Source organism: Solea solea, chromosome 2 (genome assembly GCF_958295425.1).
Source record: "Solea solea chromosome 2, fSolSol10.1, whole genome shotgun sequence".
NCBI lineage: Eukaryota > Metazoa > Chordata > Actinopteri > Pleuronectiformes > Soleidae > Solea > Solea solea.
This window is the reverse complement of record NC_081135.1, coordinates 21,913,287-21,937,324: the sequence shown is the minus strand read 5'-3', so window position 1 is coordinate 21,937,324 and position 24,038 is coordinate 21,913,287. Positions and strand designations below refer to the sequence as shown.

Below are 24,038 nucleotides of genomic sequence, written 5' to 3'. Positions count from 1 at the left end.
TCATTTTCATTGCAGCCAGTGAGGTAAGAGTTATTCAGTTTGTCCCTCAGCTTTCTGTGACTGCATGACTCACTGCCCCTGTTCTTCTTGCCAAAGTGGGCAAATCCACTCCTCATGCAGTGCGGTCGACCTCAGCAAGTGCACTTCAGAGACTCCTTAAAGGTCCCATTTTTTCTTGTCTTGCATGAAGCATCCAGCTGCATCGATTTGAACCACAAGATTCATGTGTAACAGTACAGATTATTACCACACGGGGGCAGAAATGTTCCTATTGCTGTTACACTCTATGCAGACTGTACATTTACAACTGTTGTAGGTGCTTTTGCTTGCTTTTCTCTTTATGTTTAGGGGAAATGAAGATCACACAAACATCTGGCCAATGTCATCTACGACATCACATTCCTGCCACAACCTACCATTACTGCTAAAATAGCTCATAAATCCCTTGGGTATGTGTGGGAGGATTTGTTGTTTCACATCCTTCTTCATATTTGTTACACATGTATATTTATTTTCAGTACACCACAAATGAAGAGAAACAGATAAAAGTCCAGTGTTATCAGACAAACATCATAGGAACCAGTCATCAATTTGCAATTATTATCAAATTCCTGTCTGGGTTTGATTAAAAGAATTCCCCTCCCTTTGAATACACACTAAATACACACTAACAACCGGGAATCGCGTAAAGCAGACACAACACTCAACCTGAAAGCTAACTAAGTACAAAGTCAGCAGCCAATTAGTCATCACAGAAACAATCTGGAAGCTGACAAAAAACTCAAGCCCCAAAAGGCGAGTAAAAAAAAGAAAAGAAAGGGACAGAACCATTAAAGTAAATCACATCTGCTTGTTGTAACGTCTTGTTTGTTGACTTCAGGAAAACAGAACACAAGGTTTTGAGGTTAAAAACTATGGAAAATCTTCCATATGATGTCATATACAGCCATTGAGAATTCCCTCCAGTGGATCTTTTCAGCAGTGTGAGAGTGGAGGGGAGTCGTCCTTCCACAAGGATATGGAGCGGGAAAACAGACATCTCGACTTTGTATCTTTATGTCTTGACTCAACAAAACATCTGTAGTGCTATACCAAACTTTACCTCAATGACCTCCTCATACAGTAGTGTAAACTTTAGTAAACGCACTGACTGACAGTGGAAGAGGTTTTAATTTTTTTTTCTCCAACCATTAGAAATGAGGGCCACACGGTGGTGTAGTGGTTAGCACTCTCGCCTTGCAGCGAGAAGACCCGGGTTCGAGCCCCGGTTGGAACAAGGGCCTTTCTGCATGGAGTTTGCATGTTCTCCCCGTGTGTGCGTGGGTTCTCTCCGGGTTCTCCGGCTTCCTCCCACAGTCCAAAAACATGCAATGTGGGGATAGGTAAATTGAACACTCTAAATTGACCATAGGAGTGAGTGTGAGAGTGAATGGTTGTTCGTCTCTATCTGTGTGTGGCCCTGCGATGGACTGGCGAACTGTCCAGGGTGTACCCCGCCTATCGCCCGATGTAGCTGAGATTGGCACAGCACCCCCCGCGACCCTCTGGCAGAGGATAAAGCGGTAGATGATGACTGACTGACTGACTGACATTAGAAATGAAATGGTAAGTGTGTAAATTTCATTTATTGTGAACTTATACTGAATGGGAAAAACTGACAAATGCTGTTTTAACATCCACGAGAAAACTGTAACCACATTGTTTCATTGTGAGCCACAAAGCAGTGGAGATACTACATCTAAAGGGCTCCTTAGTGGATTTTTGCTGCCTGGATTTCTCATTATGGGTCTGCACCAGCTAAAAAAAAACAAAACACTATTTCTGTACATAACTGTACAAGCTACAAATGCATATTGTACCTCCTAATAGGTACTGACATTTTGTTCTGTGTCAGCTGTTTAACGTCTCTTTTTGGCTTTACGCTAAATCAATTGTATCCCATGCACTTTCACACAAACATCTGGATTCTTTTGTAGGCTGAGTGAGTCCCACTGAAATTATACAAGGGTGATGCACCTTACATGCCTTTGTGCCTTCATTTCCCACACAATCTCACGGCCACACATATGGCCCCAACATCACGAGCCATCAAACAAGATCCTGCGCCCGCTACAGTCAATTTACCACAGTGGCGTGTAGATGTTTAACCTGTGTTTAAGTCACTCCACACAGAGCACAGATCATGGCTCCCATATGGAGTCAATCAGGGCACCTTCAATCTATCACAATGATCTCACTTGGCAGCGGGGCTCATTAGGCGCAGTAAATGAGACAATAACGAGTCACATTGCACTGCAACGCAACAACTTGTAATGATGGAGCAACAGCATGAACGTGGGCTAACGTGCACGGAATAGAAAACACACACCTACACATGGAGAGTGGCTAATATCAGTCACATAGACAGCATGAGATCAGTGACTCACCGTAGCTCTTCAGTAAAGGTGCTACTGACCTCAACCATACACTAATCAGAGCGATAGAAAGGTGGAAGTGAAAAGACAATTTTATTTGAACGGTGCCGCTCTGACATTCCTGGCCTTCTCTGGCACTGAGAGGCTGAGACGGAAGAATAGAAGTGGAGGAGGAAGAATTTTCTGACTGACTGCCTTACTTGGAAGACAAGGCCCCTGGTGCTCCTTGCTCTGTAAACAAGCGTGAGCTGCGTGTCTGTGTGAGGTTGAGCTGCACATGGAGAAACGGGGAGAGCACGATGTGAAACAGCAAGACACATTATATACCAAGATAAGCAAAATCACGTCACGCACAAATCAATATTTCAAAACTGTACAAGCTTATTGAGTAATATTTAAATAATAATTTAAGATGTGCACTGTATGCATTCATCCATCGTCTACTGCTTTAACTGCCCTATGCTGACATAGGGCAAAAGGCAGGGTACACCCCTGGTCACCAGTCTATCACAGGGCCAACATATGGAGACAGACAGTCATTCACTCACACAGTCACACCTAATTTAGAGAAAACACACGTACACACAGGGTTGCATGCAAAGTCCCCACATAAAGGCCCAGATGTGCACTGTATGTCCCACTGAAATTAGTATAAAAATAAAACTTTGCCTGCTGTGCTGTATCATGTTTATTCCCACTAAAGGCAAAGTTCAATGTTGAGACAACTGGCTGTTTCATCCTGTTTTCAGTTTTTGTTTCAAATAAACATGAGTTGGTATCGGTCTTCTGAATTAGCTTTTGGCAAAAGAGCAACTAAACAATCTCCAGAGAACTCCAATGCCAAATTCAAAGGCCAACACCTTGTATACTGTGATGTATACTGTGTACATTCTACAATAACACATACATGGGAATGTTTGCTGTTCCCTTTATTTGAGGAGTCCTGTAGCGCTTATTTGTTGAGACCAACATGATGTAAAACATGTTGCGCTCTAGCTGCAGGCAGCAGGTATTTGCTTACAAAAATAAAATAAATTCCGGGCTCACTTAATCCAAAGCAGATGAAGCTCACACACCAAACCACACACACAAAAACACATTGTGAAATCATAAAGTTTGATGAATCTTGAAGTCACATCATTGTATACGTTTTTTTTCCCATAGTAAGAAAACAGCATGTTCACAAAACAAAACAAAAAAAACATTGTCGACGAATCAATGTCGTGCAAGTCTCGACTGGGATCAAACATGAGCCTGCAGTCATTCTGCTGTGAATCCAAACATAGCAAACCACTGGGACTGCACGGGTTGTTGAACATGTCACCAGAAATGCAACATGAAGCAGGAACACTGTACAGCCAGCCTTGTTGACAGTCCACTGAGGAGATTTCACATGCAAAATTAACTACAGGAATGGGAAAACTGTTTTTAGACAGTTTCTCAGACCAGCTGCTGGGCTGGCACAGTGTTACTACAATAAAACCCGGGAACTGGCTGATCTTCATGTGGTGGGATGAATCCAGATAGTGGAAGTGACTAAAGAAGCCCTCAAATCGCTCACTGTAACCACCATGTTGAGGAAACACGAGGTGTGAACAATATCATCGGTTTTAAAATGATTAAACTGAAGTTAAAGAGCCCAAAATTCAACTATTTCAATGCTTATCACGATCAAACATTACTGAACACAACTCACAAAATTCCACACCAATTTCATGCTTCTAGGTGATCCTATATAATACTCCTTTCTTGGATTACTAAAGTCTGTGACCCCCTTTTATCAGCTACCCCATCTGCATCCCTCCCTGACCGGTCACATGACGCTAACAGGCTCATCCTGTTGACCTGTGACCTGTGGTCAGGTCATTAGAGGGGATTTAGACATTCAAAGAGAGCTTTCAAAGTAGGGGTCATCTTAATAACTCAGCTCTTCCTCCACATTTGTGTGAGTGGATAAAAGGTTACCTTGTTAACAAATTGAGCCGGACTCTTCATCTTTGAAGGGACACATGTATGCGGTCTGCACAACAGCCATGATTGCTTTTTCACTCCACTTTGTGTTGAGGAAAAAACACAATGGTGTGATTTATCCCACTAATGTAGGAGAACTAAAATCTGTGAGATTGATGCAAAAAAAAAAACATTCCTCATCAACCAGTACAAATACCACAAAATCAAAAAAGACAACAAAATAAAGCACCGGGCTATATACATATGATCTGTGAATAAATCTGGTATTCAGGAACCATGAGGGAGAAGCGAGACAAAGCAGCGGCTGCTAAGTCAAGAGGTTTATTTTCTCTGAGAATCAGCCAGTTCGGTTCACGTGAGTGGCTGCACAACCGCAAGTGCTTCAACTGTGACTGTCGCTCCTGTGTGAATATGTGGCACTGTGCAACAGGATGTGAGATTTAGGAAGCCATTCTTTCTGTAAGAAGGAAGGCCTCTTCCTTGCCTTTTATGCTCACAAAGACAAGAAGGGGTTGGGTCGGCCTCCCGTCTCTCTCAAGAGTGCTCTGGTATCTGGGAAAACGTCAGCACGTGAAGACAAGGAATGACCCCTCTGAGCAAGTATAGCACCGACCAAACCATTCCATCCTGAAATATTCTCATGCGAGCTGTTGAGTTACTAAAAAGAAAGTGTTAAGTTTCACACTTTAACAAATTAACTTTAAAGTCTTTCTCACTGTGTCTAAACATGCAAACATTATATGGAACTAGAGCTGAACTAACGATTATTTTCATAATGAATCGATTAATTTCTCAATGAATCCGATGAATCGTTTGGTCCATAAAATATCAGAAAACCTTAAAAATGTTGACCGGTGTTTGTCAAACCTGGACATGATGATGTTCTCAAATGTCTTGTTTTGTCCACAAACCAAAATGTATTTGTTATCCAGAGCAAAGAAATGAAGAAAATGTTCATATTTAAGAAGCTTAGACAATCAGAAATCTTGTTTTAATCATGAAAAAAGCTTCAAACCCATTAATCGATTATCAAAATAGTTGTCGATTAATTTAGTAATCGGTTAATAACCGATTCATCGATTAATCGTTTCAGCTCTATATGGAACCACCTGGAATATGAGTAAATCATTTACATAGAGAAGCACGACCATCACTTTAATGTGAGGTTACACAGTGCAGCCATCTGGGAGTATGCATATCCTTTTTAAACAAAGGCTTTTTAAAGTATGCATGATGGATATGATAATGTTGTTTGTTCAAATTATGAATTTCCTAATGTGAGCTTATTATCAAAACCACAGATGCAGTAAGTTTATGGCCTATTAGAAAAAAATAGAGGTACTACAAGAGGAAGGAAATTCCATGGATCGGAAAAAGACAACCTTTGGCCCAGCACTTGGCTTCCAAGTCTGCAACAAACGTATGGATAATTGGGCCCTTTAGGCCCATTATCGGACTATATACTTGAGCTGATTGCTATCTAATAGACAGAGCTGCTCTCTATTGTTCTCCTGTTTCCTTATCAGGCCTTATCTCCAACACGACCATTACATCACTGTCGTTGAACGCATGGAGAGACTGTAACTTACAGATTTCACCGCCCTGAAGCTTTAGAGATGCCGAATACTGACAACAGATATGCTAAAAATGTCTTTATCTACCACTAGACTCAGCTATGCAACGCAAGATTTCCCCTTTCTCCTTGTGTGAATTGTGTCACAAGGCCAGCTTAGCTTCCTACTCAAAGTTATCTGATCAAGCCTTTTTTTTTCTGGGATACTTCAGTGAAACAACAGCTACACAAATGAACAATTCTCATTGTCCGGCACGGCTGTCATGCAACAGCAGCATATAAAGAGCAGCACAGGAGAAGATGAATTAAGCATCTGTTCTTCCAGGAAAAAGGCTCAAGACTCTAGGTATGGATGTACTGGCGCTCTCAGGTCCTGTGAATTACAGTGGGATCGGACTCACAATCTGCTATTTCTATCAGTCCTCCTACTCTTTTAATTAAGTGCAAAACAGTCGAGAACTCACCCTGTCCAGAGAATTAAAGAGTAACTCTAGCTCAGTTAACTTGGGGAGAGCGTGCAAAAGTAAGTGGGTTCTACAGTGAGAGGTCGAGGGCACAGTCAGAGTTAAAAACCAGATTACAACACTGGGGACATCACTGGCATGTTATATAAGTGTATCATTTTTTCCAGTCGCCACAATCATATGATGCACTTGTACGTTTCTACAAACCAAATTTACGCATGAGCTTATGTTTCTGAACCAAAATGACTTATCTTATTTTGCCTACAGACATTCATATCAACACAATAGTGTTTTGTCCACATGTGGTGCTGCTGCTGACAGAAATGATGTGATCATTTCCTGGTTATGACTGTGACTATGGTTTAGGCACAAAAAGCACCTGGTTAGGGAAATTTAGCATTCCCTCCATTCTTTACAATGGAAGAAGGAAGCACTGCATGGCTGCTCTTTAGCAAGGCAGGTAGAAAAAACCAAAAACTAATTCCCAGAGGTGCTGTTGGATGTTGAATACCTAAAGGAAAATGCTACACTGATTTGCCTTTGGCTTTTTGTTACTAGAATAGGGGTAGTAGTTTCCCCTAAGTCGAAAAATATCTTCATTCTTTTTTTTTGTTACGTGCCCACCAGTGACCCTTGGTCCGAGGCTTGAAACTGCAACGCTAATTCCACACTTTTAGACCCACTCGTAGGGGGGACTTGACCTCATTCCCAGAATGTAAACAGTGCCCGCCATCTTTGCTAACAGTTACGCTACCTGGACCAAGTGTCACTAACAAAGGAAAGAATGAAGATATTTCTCAACTCAGGGGAAACTGAGGTTGGGAAGAACAATCTTTCAAAAATACTACCCCTATTCTAGTAATACAAAGCTAAATGCAAATTGGTGATATATTGCTTTAAGACCAAAGCTAGAATGTAGTCTTAGTTTCAAAACATTAAAGTGTCAATTTGCTGCTTCCATCCTAAACTTGTCCTGACCCAAGGAACCACATTTGTTAAGGGGAACTAATGTTGGAGCCACATAAAGCAGACCTGATTGGCAATGTGAGTGGTGAGGAGAGTTTGCAGGTCAACTATAAAGAGAAAATCGCAGTGGCAATGTAGTCCTCAAAGTGGATGTTGAGGTCCACCTGCACTGTGAACCTGTAAACTTTGTTTTAACGACGTCACTATAATGGAGGGATGGATTCAAACCCAATAATCCACAGACAATAACTGTTTACTGTTTTGGTTACAGGGGCAACGATGAAGCTAAGGTATTTCACAGAAAGAAAATGATTCTGATCAACTTCCAGGCTTGTATTTTTTTTTCATTGGGTGCTAAAATATATTCTTAAGAGGCATTAATGCAAAGTCTCAAAAAAGCCATCAACCAATAACAGTCAATGGGAACACACTCAAGAATTAAAAAAAATAGAAAAGAAAAAGATGCCTACCATGTGGTCAACACAAACCTTCACCGTATCTAGATGATTTCAAACAGCAGTTTGTTTTAACTTCCATTTGTGAGCTCACAGACAAACCCAGAAATGATCTGTCACAAACTGAGGTAACACAAAGTAACTCTTGACCTCAAATATAATGAGAGGGAGTTAAATGTAATGAAACCCTTACAATCTATAGGAACTCTGACTAAACTTTTTTTAATGGTGAACCTGCCATTTGTGTATGAAGCACAGCAAGATAGAAGCTTCAAAAACCACGAAAGAGAACAGCTGAAGAAGCCAGCCAAAACTCCACTCTTCACATGGCTCAGTACCAACAAACACAGAAAGTTGTTATCTAAAGACACCTTCATCACAGTCTTGATTATCCTCCTTGGCAGAAGTGGGTGGAAGCACTGGTCCAGGACCAGAGAGTGAGACTAAAAGATTGGTTATGGGGTATCATCTCTGGCTCCGACACACATTACCCAACTTCTGAAGTTCCCAACATCATCACTTCCCTCTAACAGCCTCCGTCTCCATCACTCTCCACCACCCACCTCCTTGTGAGACAGACGTATCCATTACACCGTCTCTGCCCAGACCCCAAATGACATTTATGACTCACCAATTTCACAGTTAAATGGCTAAATCGCACTTTCACCATAACAATACACCTCGGGGAAGTAACCGATCCTGAGGATAACAGTCAAGCTAATTTCAGGGTAATTGGGGCGAAAATATTACCGTGGGACAAAAGAAGTTTAATAGAAAAAAGGTAAAAAATACAGCTGTGACAAATCTGAATAAAGAGCCTTCTTGGTGTTTAAAACCACAGGAAATTGCTTAAAAGATCCAGAAATGGTCAGTCTTACCAATTTGAATCTTTTTTACCATATTGTGCCGATGCACACACATGCAAAGAGCAAGGCATACCTGCCACCCTACTTGAGTATCATGGTCACAGAAGAATTACCGCTGATGCCTGTCAAAATACAGAGACACAAACACAGTCATTTCTCTTCCAAATGTAGGCATTTTTACAATGCTGGGGACAGAGGTCAGGCAGGCTGGGTCTTCCCAGGGTGCATTACTTGGTTGGTGGCCCATCACTGTGACGGAGTGACAGAGTCAGCTGTTGTCTCTGTGGGAGGTGTTAGGGAGGAGGTCAGTCCTCAGGATTAGCCCTAGACCAAACAACAGGCAGCAGCCTTGTCTGCACTTTGGCCAGCAACACCAACAGAGTCTTGATCATAATTCACAGCTTTCATCGACAATGCACACACATTCCTCAGAGCATTTGAGGGATTACCAGCTCTCTCTTGCTTTTCCCATAATCTGAGTGGTGCTCATCCTCCCTGGGGTTCACCCTGTCCTGGAACATGATGGCCAACCAGTAGTAGGAACCTGTCTCTTTCCCACCAACAACTGCATTTCCCAATGTCTCCATCCAACATCCCACACATAAGTTCTCACTCAAGGCATCTGCTAATCTGCCCTTCCTCCTCCTCCTCCTCCTCCTCCTCTAGGAATTACTGATGACTCACTCTGACCAGATTAAATGACTGCCAAGGGACAATAACTATATTCTGTTGATATTACATAAACAGGAAAGAAATTCACTCGGGATCAGATGAGGCAGTGAAAAATTGGGAGGAAAGGTCTCTTCATAGATCTGTTGCTTCATCTTTAAATAAAGACAGCCTGACCCGTGCTATACTTTGGGTTATCACATTAGCAAAGTGCTTGCATGCATCACTGGTTCAGTGGTTGACTGTGACTTGTTTACACTGTATATTCGCTCCTGACCTTTGTCAGGCTCCAGTGATTGTGGCGGAGCCTAAACAGGAGGCACTGATACTCAGTCAACGTCACATTTCTGTGTATGAGGAGACGAAGGAGAGATAAACACACTAAACTGCGTTTGACTGATTGCATACGTGAGGTAATATTATAATTTAAATCTACGGCGTGTGACTTTTGGTGATTTTTGTTGTTTGTTGTTGCTTCCTTCAACTGAAAGAGGGCTTTGTCAAGCAATACTATCAGACCTGATTACAGGAGTGTTTGTGTGAATACACCAGCAACACAGGGGCGGGCGGGGACAAGAGGCTTTCATCTTGCTGAACAACCCTGTTTTAGGAGCAGTGGAATTCACTTCTGAAACTTTTCATGGGGGAACTTCTTTGTGTTTTCGGTCATACACCAACCTATTTATCCATCTCACTTTACTAATGCAATGTTACTATTGCCTCCATCCGTCTTAACATTAAGCAAATCACTTCCTAAATCTGACATCCATTTGTTTGTATTTTAAGGGAATGCAATACAGTATTGTTACCACTGTTATGGATAGAATTGATAATGACATCACTGTGCACTTTTGGATGGATGAAAGTACCAGACCGGTCAGGACTGCGAACAGGAACAGAAGCTCCCACCCCCTCAATTCGGTGGGAAAACACATTACTCATGAATTTGTCCATTTTAACTGATGGTTTCATCTGATCAATGACGACATGCTCAGCTATTAAAACACCCTCTCCATCCTCCTCATCCGTCCTGTCCTCAGTCCAGATATCTGGTGTCCCTCTCATGTTTGTGTTTCTAAATTGTTTAACTTGATACATTGGCTCCCAGCATCATACGCCTCTACACCACCTACCTCCGTCTGAATGGAGATGTGGAGATCATTGTGAATGTGAATAAAGTGAATAATGATTGTTTTGTTGATAAAACATCTGGGTGAAAGGAAGCCAGTTTGCTTTGTTTTCCAGCACATCCTGGCTTCGCTGAGCCGACAATGACCTTGGATACAATGAAAAGCTATAAGGAGAAGTTCTATTGCATTTTTAACATGTAGATCATGTTGCCATTCTTGAGATGACATGTGCAACCAATATTCTGAATTGCTTCTCACTGTTGGCATATGATGACATCTCACAGCAACAGCAATCCATCACAGCTGAAAATGTATCCTTAAAACACCCAGGAACTGAGTTGGAAAAACTCCCCACACGCCCCCCAGTGTGGTGTTAATCTTTCTCAGAAACATGACAAATCGCTCGATTGTGCAACGGAACGACACAATTCACAGCCTGTTTCTCCACATCTTGAGATCTCATACTATCAATAAATGTTCGCGCCTGGTCACCTGGATTTCTGCTACTCTAGTGTCAGAGATGTTTTTACTGCAGCACATTTCAACAAAAAGATGCTGAATTTCAACATATATGATCACACCAAAACTGTTTCAGTTCCCGAAGGAAACTTTGACATTTTTCTCCCCCTTCATCTGCAAAGCATCAACATTTTGTCTATTGTTTGTTCTTCTGCAATACCAACGAGTGAATTGTTGAGATTCACATTTCTCAAACATTTGTTTAATTGATCAAAACCCTTTACAATTCTTTGTTTGGAGTTATATAAACTCCAAATAAAACCTGAATAAAGACGCACCACCAATACGAGTTGGGTCACACACGTCATGTTGTAGAGCATAAATAAATCTACATAAAACAACATTGGAGTCACTGTCTTTTTCAGTTAAGTTCAGTGTTTCTGGTATCTATATTCAATCATGGCAGACGATAAGTAGAGGAGTGTAACTGAAGAGATTTGTTTGTCATATCAAAGATGGTTCTTCAAAAGAACTATTTGACAATAAAGCTATATTCAAATAAGATTGATGGATACGTTTAATAGAGTTTGGTGGGACATAGACAGTGATGTTCATGATCTTCAATATCACCCTATCCCTCCCTCCCAGTGAGTGCATATTAACTACGTAGGTAGTGGGTTAAGTTGTTTGTGCTTTTCCTTTCGATATTCTCAAGGACAAGGCAGATCTTACAATAAGAGACATCGTCTTCAAAAAGTGGACAGGACAACACAATGAGGCAGTGTAACTGTGTAACTGTGTAACTGTGCAGGGACAAATGAACATTACTCAGTGATGGAAAACAAAACAAGCTGAACTAGAAAGGTCTCAGTGGAGGAAGTCTCCAACTAATGATTTGAATCATCAAAGAATTCAGAGAGAAACATTTGGATCAGAGCATAACTTTCATTTCATCTCTCTCTCTCTCTCTCTCTCTCTCTCACACACACACACACACACACACACACACACACTTCAACTACTGTATGCCCTCTGCCCCACCCTCTCCCTCCTCTCTCTCTCTCTCTTTTCTGTTTGCCTCTGCTCCTCTCCAGCAGAACTAAGAGAGGTTGAGGACTGAGGAGAAACCAAACTAGTAAGTGAATAAGTGGTAACAGCAGCAGGGAGCCAGGCAAAAAGAAAGGAATTGCACATAAAAAGTCACCACTAAATTAAAAAACAAAAAACAAAAAAAACAACACCTGTAAAATAAAAAAAGAAAGGAAATCTTTTTTTTTTTTACCCACTGATGCAGAAACAGACTTAGCGGTAATTTAAAACTACTGAGTCAATACTTTACATGAACATAGATAATGAACACACTCGTAACGTATATAATAAGATGAGACTAAAACATGAGACTTTACACACACGAGGAGAGTGTGAAGGAGTCACACTGTGAAAGTGTAATAATCATAATCAAAGTGTCATAATAATAATAATTAAAAAATGAAATGAAGTATGCACAATTTAACTTACAAAAACCAACAAAGGTGTTTTCATCCACTTACCTCCGCGTCTGTCAGGTCGAGGCTGGAGTACAGAGCCGCCAGCAGCAGCAGCAGCAGTGTGGCGGACGGTAAGAGCATGTTGGCGGTGCGCACCGGTGCAGAGTTCCCACAGAAACAACCACCTGTTGACCGCTTCTCGTCCTCTTTTCTTCACCTAAAGTCTCGGCTTATCGACGGAGCGCGGGCAGCACGTTTGGCTGCATCTTTGTCCGAGACGATGTGAAGTTGTGTTCAGTGCCACTTGGTCTTGATTCTTCTTGCACCACACCCCTCTCCCCCAAAACGACCACCCTCACCCATGCAAAGGGACTCAGCCCCGTCGTTACTTACACTTTGACTTTTCTCGGTAAGGAGAGAGACTTACTCTGCACACTTTGCCGTTTTTTGAGGCACTAATCCGAGTATTTTGGTGGCACACTTGTAACCGCGCACCTGGAGCTTTTCAGTCCGGGAACCTGCGCATCTCTGTCTCCCCGTGCCTTCATCCTTCCGACTCATCGACGCGCGAGACTGGGCTGACTGTAAGTAATGTTTTGTTCAATAATGCCAAATGAATAACTTAACACTTGATGGATCAATTTGTTTTTTAAGAGCAGCTTAAAATTCCCTCTGAAAGAAACAATGAAGAACTTCTGCACAACACGAAAAAAAACTATAGAATAAATATTTATTTTCACTCTCAGGTTGATGTGATTAAATTCTATGTATTTATTTTTATCATTATTTTTATTTTTATTTTATACAATGGTGGTGTTGGTGGTTTCAGCACGGGCAGTCATGCTGTAGAAGTTTTCACGAGTGAAACCAGAGCAGCGTGGGTCTAAAGTTTGCTCTCCTCGCGAGAGGGACCATGCAAGGACAAACTAACAGAGCACGGAGCAATCTGAGGTAAACGCACTCAGTATGAGAGTGAATTCACTGCAGAGTCCGAGCACATGTACTGATTCACTCTGTCATTATATTCACTACAGGCTGCTGCTGCTGTGCCTCGCTGTCACTGTCCTCACCTCAGGAGCGCACGCAGTAAGTTTAATGTTTTTTAATACCTGGAAAAACTGCAGTCTGTATGAAAGTGCAAACTGATCGCGCCTGTGAGTTCGGGATTGTCTTTCTTGACGCTGCTCAGATTGTGGGAGTGTCTGATTTGGGGAGTTCCTCCAGTGGGAGGAGAGTTCTTGGCTTGTAATTGCAAAATGAAGAAGAGTTTTCTTGTGAAATGATTCATGTTGCCATGTTTCTGTTTGAAATTAGTGCGTTCCCGTTGTTGATCTTTACAGAATGGAGTGAAATGCATGGCTGCGACCGGTTAAAACATTTTCCGCAACCAAATCCAGTTTAAATTTGCGGGTTTCAACTAAATTGTTGTACAAACTCATAGATCGTCACGCCATAAATATGTTTGACTTTTGTGTTGCAGTGTTCATGGATGATGAGCTCTAAGCAGATCTGCACTCAAACCTAGTGGGGCTTTTATTTCCAGACTTTTTGTGTAACCGTGGCTTCAAATAAACAAACTAACAGTAACAGGTGAAAACAGCCTTCCTGCCAGATGTGATAAATAGAAATTGGATATCACGTAGAGCTACATGTTGTGCTTCACTCGACACTATTGGCCTGACTGGGCTCAAGGGGTGAGGTCATGACCCTTGTAGGTATGAGGACATGTGGCAGGGGCGGCTCGTCAACGGTGCAGACAAAAGAAAGCAACCTCTGTTTATACGTAAATAATTCACATATAATAAAGACCTTTAAATGATTAATCAAACAGTGTTTGTACATGGTTGTGCACACTGTTACTTGTATTTAGTTAATTACTTTCTGTGTAAAGGCCTTCGCAGCAAGAAGACCCGGGTTCGAGCCCCGGTTGGAACAAGGGCCTTTCTGCATGGAGTTTGCATGTTTTTGCCGCAACCTGTCCTCCAACTGAAACTTACATATAGGTCGTTTTCTGAAAACGTGACTGTGGGTCGTTTTTTTCAAACCCCTGAATGCGACGTAAAGGTAGTATTTTCCAACTCGAATATGCACAGATGTTACTGAGGGTAGGGTTAGGGCAATAAAGACAGGGTTAGGTAGTAAAAATAAAACAAATATTAAAAAGGTGGTTTTTATTAGCGACCGAACCATTGTCGACCGTGCTCTGGCGCAGCGCTCTCGCCACTGAGCCGACTGCCGGTGCCGACATCGGCGAAGCCACTAGATACGGCGTCTAAGGCGGAAGTGGTTGCTGTTATGTATACAACCGCTAGGGGCGCATGTTTTGAAAACGTAAACATAGGTCGTAATTCCTGCATACGACCTATATGTACGTTTAATTGGAGGACAGTCTCTTTCGCCGGGTTCTCCGGCTTCCTCCGACAGTCCAAAAACATGCAATATGGGGATTAGGTCATTTGGTCACTCGAAAGTGACCATAGGTGTGAATGTGAGAGTGAATGGTTATTTGTCTCTCCTAAAAGTGGTAGGTAAAGGATGGATGGACTTTCTGTGTAAATATATAACCTTCTAAGGCATGGACGCTGTGAGTCTGTGCTTATGTGATTCAACTTTTAGTAGTCAGGTGATCTGACCTGGACTTGGTCCTGTCCAGATCCTGGCCAGCGAGTCGATGTACTCCAGTGACTACGTTTTTATGCACATTAGGTTTCCGGTAACGCTCGACTGTGACTCATGTGATTACTCATGTAAATAGCTTATCCCTGTAAGCATTACTCAAATAAGCCCTTATTCCGGCAATAAATAACCCAAATAAGATTGCTTGGCTCGTACACCTCCGCAGCTGTTCTCTCTCTCTCTCTTCTCCACCTTCCCCCCTCCCTTCTCTCTCCATCACTCACTCACAGCTCCGAACAACAATCATCATGTTTGATCTTTAATCGATCTCTTAGCTGTCACGTTGATCCGCGTTCTCTTCTTTTGAGTCATAAAAAACTAAGGTCAGTCTGTAGGATCGTAATACAGCACATCACTGGTAGAAAGACCTACATGACGTACTGGGGTTTTCTTTTTACATTTTTATCACCAGCCAACACTGATATGTGGTTGTATAAAGTTGTCATTGTGTGTCTTTATGTATTGTAAAGCAAAGTTAGATACTCAGTGTGTGTGTGTGTGTGTGTCGATCCCCAAATTTATAGCAGCAGTTAAATGAGCAATGAACATTTTCACACAATAGCCTTAAAAATACTTAATAATGTCAGACAATGAGAATCTCTATTTCTGCTCAAGGTAACGGACCATTTCATTTTGGTCACCTTTAAATGACGTCGTCAGCTTTACTGCTATGAAACAACAGTGAGGAAAAACGTTACTGGCACGTGTGTTGTGGGTTTTTCTTCATTCTTGAAATTTGTCTGAAGATTCAGCTTTACCTGTCACTGACAGTGATTCCCTCTAGTTGTACACAGTACATGTTTAAGTATTGTCCTTTAAAGTGTGTTTGAATTGTTCCATTTACATGCCATGAATTAAGTAAGACATCATCTACTTGGCTGATTGTCTATTCACACATGGCTCAATGGAAAACACTTTGCGTGTATAGACCCATGGTGCATATCCTGTTATTGGGGGGGGGGGATGCATGTTCATTATCACTGATGCAGCTCCATGTGTCCATGGAAAATAACCCCATATGTGTAAAAAAAATGTTATCTTTGTTGTACGCCTATGGCTTTATGGGCGCCCTAGAGGTTGAAATAGATGATACATCAAATGATTATGATGTTTGGCCTGGCCAGCTAAACAAAAAACATAATTAAATAAAATAGACCTTTATTGCTGCGACGTGTTGGTGTTAGGCGTGGATAAGGCATTGATAAAAGGAGTAAAAAATAAATAAATCACAGCCTGTGATGAGTACATGAGCCTGTAGCTCATGAGCATGATTTGTTGTTTGTTGATGCTTGTGCAGAATTTCAGATGTTCAGCGCCCCTTTTAGACATTTAATATAATACACAAGGCTCTCATATAAAAAGTTATTTTCTTGAGTGTGATGAAAAGGCGCCGTTGTCCCCTCCTTTTATCAGATTTCACCAGGCATCTATTAAAAGCATGTGACACAGCTCAGCTCCTCTGTGTATTGTGCAGCTCTGCTCCAAGGTGGTGATAAGAGGAAGCAAAGGGCTAAATTTAATTTGTCATCGTCCACATGCTCGGTGCAGGCAGGTTATTATCCAGAAACAAAATAGCTTCAGTTCCTGGGTGTGACAGACAAACAACATGTGACTGTTTGAGAAAATATCTACATCAGATATGTTACAGATGTTGTTGAAAGGACGATACGTTTCATTTGAAGGTTTTGAGGCAGTGAGTTGAACTAATGTTTAAACACATTGCCGGAAGCAGGAACCAATCACACTTTCACTTTGTGATCTTTATCGTCCAACACTCACAGTTTCCCAAACTCAACTGTGTCTATTTCAGCTGTATTTCTGTTTCTGTTTAATATCAAACTCAAATCTAGCCCCTGGGACTGACGCAGTTCTTTGAACCCGACCCCTGCCTCTGCGCCATATGACTCTTTCCCACCGTCTGAATCCATGTGACGCTTTACAATTCCCATGCTTATTAATTGTCAAGATTGTATATCATCTATCATATTTTTATTTTTTCCACATTTATTTACATTTAGAGACAAGTGGGACCCTTCCTGTCATATGGGACTTTTCACTCTTGTCGATTTGGTATCAGGCACGTCGTTTTCCATTACTTCATAGTCCCTGACACTTTATTCGCGACACACACAACAGCAACGAGCAGAGCAGTTCTTTTTCGGTGTACTCAATTAGAAACAGTTAATTAAAAAGATTAGTCGAGTACTTCCTGCATGACCAACGAAAATACAGTGGCATGTGATTTGGCTCACGATCGCCGGCTTTTCGAATCCTCTGTTAGATATTGAGATATTAGAAATGTCCATGCTAAATGTTGGAGAGGAACGTGTGTTTCTGGGATTTTTAAGTCTTTTTAACTGACCTACAGTTGGGCCTACGTTGTAAGGTGTGATTCCTGTGGCAGATTCTGTTGCCACAGGAAATCTGTTGATGTCACATTTTAGTATCAGTTCAGCTCACTTGGAACCTCATTACAGCAGGTACCAAAAACGCACCAGGTACTATTCCTAATAAAGAAGCAAAAAAATTTGTAGAGCTTGAGCCGAGCCATGTTAGAATTGCATAACGGAAAGCGCCTATAGTGGGGAGGGCAGTAAAATCATTTCCCTCCACACCTACATGACACCCATGCCCCCCTGACAATTTGATTTTCCAGGTGTTTGGTGGGAAGAGAATTCATCTCTATTCAACCCTCTTTTACATATATTTTCTCCATAAAATGTTTCTGTTTTGTTATAATAAGCAATGAAATCAGCAATGGCTTTGTTCATTTCATGTACGTCAGGATAGTGTGACCTGCAAGTGAGGATGCTAAATAGAACTCAGCCATTGTTCATTTCATTACTTATTCCTGTGTGTTCTTTTTCTGTGATCTTGGCTGCTGTGCAAAGGCCCCATAATCAATTATATTAATATTTCACTTTCATTGTGTGTGAAGTGCCAGAAGAGCTATGAGATGATCTAACACAAATCCATTGAATCCTCACTTAAGAAACTAAACTTCCCAATTATCCACCCGTCCAGCTTCTGCCGCTTTATCCTCCACATGAGGGTCACAGAATCTCAGCTGACATAGGGCGAAAGGCGCGGTACACCCTGGACAGATCACCAGTCCAACCTACCAATTATTTAAAACTAAATGTAATAGATCATTACTTAACATATCGGTTAGCTTAACTGAATTTGAAGAAATTGAACTCAGTAAAGCGGGATTTCTAACTATATTAGATGAATTCCTCACATGACTCCTTCCTCCGTCACATTGCTAGGGTTAAAGTGCAACACCGTGACACTAGCTTGTTGGCAAACCAAACCCCAAAGTCAACTTTAACTGAAATGTGCCACGTCCAGGACAGTACAGGATAGTTTTTACCGCACATCCAAGAATCCTATCATCTGTATTTCCAGTACTGAATACCGCTCAGAGATGTGATGCTTTTGTGGGAAGTTTGGACAATGCTGCTCATGATGGCTAAAACATAATTCCGTGCATTGGTGCAGGTACACCCCCTCTTTGCACACACACATAAACCATGCGCACACATGCCATTTATCAGTGTCCACTGGCAGAGGAAGGAAGGCTCTTGAGGCCGTAATGTTAACAGGATGTTTCGTACAGGGCCCTTTGAGAGGCTTTGATTCTCATGTTTGAGAATATATTTCAACATGTGTTTGAGTACGCTGGGGTGAGAGGATGATGCTGGCCGCGGATGTGTGACTTTTGGGAATTTTGTCTGTGGCCGAGGAAGAAACGTTTTTGGCGTCAGATTCTTACAGTACTTGGACGCCCAGTGGCAATGTCTGCTTTAGTGATTAACTTCTTTCCGGGCCAACTGGGTGATTGTGTGTAAATGTTGCATCCATCTGCATGTGCCTTTTTGGCACTGTATTCCTCCAGGTCAGACCAAATCAAAATATTTGTGTGGGTTGTCCATTGGAGAGTAGGAAAGAAAACATTGCAAAAGATGGAAGTACGGTTCCCATTCATTAAAGGGTGTAAGGTGATGCTTTGTGTAAGTACATACAGCTCACTAGGGATACTATAAAAGCGCAAGCCTGCGTTTTAGATGTGCATGAGTGATGTTTGATGGGGTCACCAAATGGAAATCAGACACGTGACTGACCTCTCATATGTGATTGTTTCATGGGGGAGGAAGGCATGTGTCCGGCGCGAGGGGGAAGATGTCTGCCTGTGATAAGGGGAGAAAAATGGCAGAACGTCCCTTGCCAACATAGTGGCTGTGATATGGAATGTGCCTGGCTATAACAATCAAGGGAAGAGGCCATTGTGCACTGCTGCAGGAAACCACAGGCTCAGATGAGAAGGCTGTTTGTGGGGCTTCCCTGTCAGTGATGTTTATGTGTGTGGGTTGTCTAGTGAGGGAAAGACTGCAAGAGAAGTGGCATGTAGTTTCCACTGAGGTGTTGCCATCACCTCAGGGATGAACCCCTCTGACCTTTCCGCATTTTTTCCCGCCAGTGTTGAATTGAAGTGGTGTGCATTAGGTGTGTCCGTTGTTTGATACAAAAAGTTTCCTGCTTCCTTTGGAGGTGAATGAGGTGGCGGTGACTTTGTGTAGGGGATTATTTTATTAGTGTCCGTGATTTTTGCGTTGCAACTGCGAGGAAAGGACTGGTATGCTTGGATGTGTGCTGTTGAAAGCAGGTTATTGTGATATTGAAATGTGAGAGATTTGTGTGGAATTTGTTTGTAGGGTCCTGAAAGAGGTCTTTAATTAGCCAGCCAATTTGCTTTTCACCATTTTCGTTCTCTCTTTATTGCACGTGCAGTGTGGGGGGGTTTGTGTTTGTCTTTAGACCTCATGAAGTCAGATTCTAAGGGAAACATCCTGCGCGCAAAACTGTGCAAAGAGAAAATAGATTATCCAGAGAGGTTCTCCAAACAGGAAAAAGGAAATGGGGTGGAGTTAAATGTGTCAGGGGCTGCTTTACAACCCAACTGGATCCCACATAGTTTGCAAAGATGTACTATATTCGCAATGTCACAAACTCAGTCGTCCTGTTCGTACTATACGTGCAGCAACATGAGAGAGGCTTGTGTGATGTATTTTAATTATGTTATTGTTTTTTCACATAGACGTTACCATGCTGAGAAAATATGTAGAAGTTCAGTATGGAAGACAACATAGATAACATAGATAATCGCCGTTCATGCTTCATTTTCATTCTCAGTCATGTGTAACAGTCTGTGGTCACACACAACACATGAACCTCTGCCCTGGTACAACACAAACTACAGCTATATCACAAACGCTCTCTCTCTCTCTCTCTCTCTCTCTCTAACTCTCTTTGTCTGTTTCATCACAGAAGTTGACTTTACAGATATGAGAAGTATTTACATTACATTCCTTTGTGCCTCAGGTTTTTTAAAGGCCTCTCAATGTGTTCTACCTTCTATGTCTGTGCTTTCCATTGACTCTATCTATCTATCTATCTATCTATCTATCTATCTATCTATCTATATTAATATTGAATGTCTGCCAAGGGTTGAAAATGCATTAACTGTACAATGTGCATTTGTACATTTTCCTCCATCCCTAGCATTATTATTATTATTGCTGTCCCTTCCTGATACTGATTAATTCTGGTTTGTTTAAACTTAAATCCCATTCGTAAACTCCAGCAGTTTCAACTGACATTTATTTGACTTGGAAGTAAGTTTGGAAGTCAATTCATTGTGGAATTTGTTTCTGGAAAATCCCAACATACTGTATATTTGGACATGTATGCATCCGCCCATGTCCTTTGCCCTTACTCCATCTTACAATGATTAATGGAGGGACACAGGAGTCCCATCAGGCTATGCTGAAAGAATTCCAAAGTCGTGGTCCTCCCAGTCCTCCTTGGCCTTCGTCTGCCTGTAGAACTCTCACTTCCTTTTATAGCCTCATTATGCCTCCTGTCTCTACCACCCCTGTCTTCTGTCCCCTCACTCTTGCTTCATCTATCTCTGAAAGGGACATTCAGCAGACACTGTCCTCCCTCTCTATTTTTTTTTTACTCTTCCTCTCCCAGCTTGTCTCCTTCAAATTTCAGCTCTCTCTCAGTTATCCCGCTCATTCCCCCTCACGTGGTCCCCCTGCATGTGTGTCTTTGTGCATCTGTCTGTCCTCAATGGAGGTGAGTCTCCTCAGTGAGCTCACATGGAAAGATTGTGTCAGCTGTGTTTACCTTTAAAGACCACATATACTCCATTCTCACAAATGTATCCTGGGATTTCTCATGTACTGTCTGCTTCAGCAAGTGTTTGCAGAGTGATTGAATTTCTTCAGTAATTTATCTGAATTTGATTTATTGGGGGAGAGGGACTTGGGGATTAGTCATGGTCTCAATCATGATGTCAAATCTATATCTCATCAGGTAGGAACACGGCCGTTCAATGATCTCACTGTTGAGACTGGAGACATCATAGACCAATCATTTCCTTCCATTATTGTAGTCTGATTAGACTGACTATATGTAGGGAAAAATGATTTAGCCATAGCAGTGGTGTAACTCCATGGATGACAGTCTCTACTTGATGCTTTGCCATCACTTTGGTCAAATGTAGATTGCCCTCATTTTTGGTTCATATACACAGGGTGCACATATTAGCACATATATTCAGTCTTAATTACTTTGGTTATCCTTTGGCTTTTCTTCTTGTGTCACCATGATGTGAATGTGAAATTTCCCCAAAAAACTTAATGGGTTGCTAGATAATCTGGCATCAAACACAACCATGTTCCCTTATAGGCTTTCCACCCCCCACCCCCTACAACCTGACCTTATATCATTCTTGATTCCTGTCTGCCCTCATTTTGGCTGATTATCCTCATTTTCTGGATTTCCTGTGAGGTTATCCAGGTTATTTCGGAAGAATCGCTGGATCTGGATGTCACTGATCGTATGATTAGGGGGGTGAGCCAAATCTGTCAGTGCAACTAGACAAGGCAGGCTGCCCTTATGGTACCAACACCTGAACAGCTCCATTTATTTCATTCTGTAGCAGGAAGCCATGATTACAAGTGTTTGCCCACTGGGAAATGGAGTTGAGTCTCTATTTGACCTGAAGGAAGGGGGAGGTCCAGCTGTGTCAAGCCCCGGGCAGAACCTGGAGCTGTGTTTACACTGGAGCTAAACCAGAGGAGTACAGTGGGAGTTCTTGCTCTGCCCGACTCAGGTCTCTGTGCTCTAAGTTCATGTTCTCCTTTAAAGTCATGTCCTGTTCGCTGCAGAGTGACCCTGTCCTCCTGCCCCTGCAGCTCCCTTTTTGTACTCCAAATTTTTTTTTAGGTTATTGTGACATTCACCATGCATACTTTTCATGTCAGCTTTTATCACAGCCTCAAGGTCATACTTAACTTAACAACATATAGGCCATAAAGTCTCTGGAGGTTCTGTGAGTGGAGCTGCAGTGATTACTCGATTGATCAATTTGGTGATTGTCTGTGATCAGCAGTTGCCCTAAGTAAACACTGAGGCTGGCCAAAATGATCTCTACTGGCCCCTTTCATGAGGAATACCAGCTCCTGCCTTCAGGAAGGCGCTATAGGGGGCCCAGCTGCCGAAGGAGTAAATACAAACACACTCCTACAAACACACTACTTCGATCACACTCCTAAACCTAAAGTGATCCCCCAGGGAGAATGTTAAGTAAGTTTTCACCACATTCAATGTGTAATTTTAATGTTTTTAGGGACTTATGTTTTATATTTTGAATTTGAATGCATGTTATAGACTTGCTGCAGATTTCTTTGACTCTGACTTTGTCTATGTTTATAATTCTCTGTGCAAACATTTTTTTGATGATCCAATGTCTGTCAGATATTTTTGTGTCAGAAGGCAAACCGTGCAAGCGTCTATGTCCATATACAGTAGTGTATCCATGAGAGAAACACAAATAATTGTGCATATTCCTCAAAGAAATTCCCTTATAGTAGGGGTCTCCAACGCGTAGCTTGCGAGCTCCGAGTAGCTCCCAGTCCCTTTCCAAGTAGCTAGACAAAAGGTTTCAATATTCAAACATAAACATGCTTATATTTTTATCCAATCAAATGTATTGTTTTGCTTTGACAGAATTAATAGTGTGTGTGAGATATACTAGAAAGAAATGCATACAGAAAAACAGAATGATCATGGGGGTGAATTAAATGCTATGGAAACACTAAAGATTAGGGAACACATATTCACTATTAACTAGGTGCTCACTAACATGCATAAACAGCACACTAGCCCTTTATTAGTAATTATTAAGCATGTATTTATACCTTATTCTACATAATCTTATTCTACCTCTATTACGACATGAATTAAGATTTTTCCTGATTAAGGTGTTAATACGTGCGTAATAATTACTACTAAAGGTCTGCTATGCTACTTATATAAGTATATGTTAGTAAGCACCTAGTTCATGGTGAATATGTGTTCCCTAATCTAAAGTGTTACCAATACTATTTTTGTGTTTATGTTTATTGCACAATGTGAGTTGTGGACACAAACATTTTGTAAATGTTCAGGCAAAACTAGCTCAAGTGTGTTTGGGTTGAATTAAGCAATGAGAATGAACGTTAAAAAAAAACACTAATAGCCATTTTCATTTAGTCAAATAAGCCCCCCGTTCCCTATACGTTCTTTAAGGTCTGAGACAGAGTCCAATCAGCTACTTGTGTATCCCTATATGTTAATTCAATTTATGTCAAACGTCCTAAATTAAACTTGCAACACAGCCCACTAGGCACTCACTGTCAAGTACAATACAACACAGATCTCTTTCAAAATCTGGCCAGATCAACGTCATACCTTATCAGCTCATGACAGCCCTTAGTCCCATGTGTTTCCTCTCTTTTCTGTAGATGTCTCTAGATGTTACTCACACCATTGATTTGGTATTTCTGCAGCTGCTCCT

General features: G+C 41.6%; 2 protein-coding genes across 4 annotated transcripts in view; one reads left to right on the top strand and one right to left on the bottom strand.

The window, feature by feature from the left end:
* The window catches only part of col4a1 (collagen, type IV, alpha 1), a 37,567-nt gene extending 24,840 nt beyond the window's left edge, over positions 1-12,727 (bottom strand). The window contains exon 1 of the mRNA XM_058623155.1: positions 12,518-12,727. Within this exon, the coding sequence (XP_058479138.1) occupies positions 12,518-12,595 (78 nt within the window). The 5' untranslated portion in view covers positions 12,596-12,727. The remainder of the gene's footprint in view (positions 1-12,517) is intronic.
* A 137-nt stretch (positions 12,728-12,864) lies between these two features.
* col4a2 (collagen, type IV, alpha 2) overlaps positions 12,865-24,038 on the top strand; it is a 55,339-nt gene continuing 44,165 nt past the window's right edge. For all 3 annotated transcript variants that reach the window (XM_058623154.1, XM_058623153.1, XM_058623152.1), the window contains exons 1-3: positions 12,865-13,038; positions 13,284-13,405; positions 13,489-13,540. In XM_058623154.1, coding sequence (XP_058479137.1) covers positions 13,368-13,405; positions 13,489-13,540 — 90 coding nt within the window. In that variant the 5' untranslated portion in view covers positions 12,865-13,038; positions 13,284-13,367. The remainder of the gene's footprint in view (positions 13,039-13,283; positions 13,406-13,488; positions 13,541-24,038) is intronic.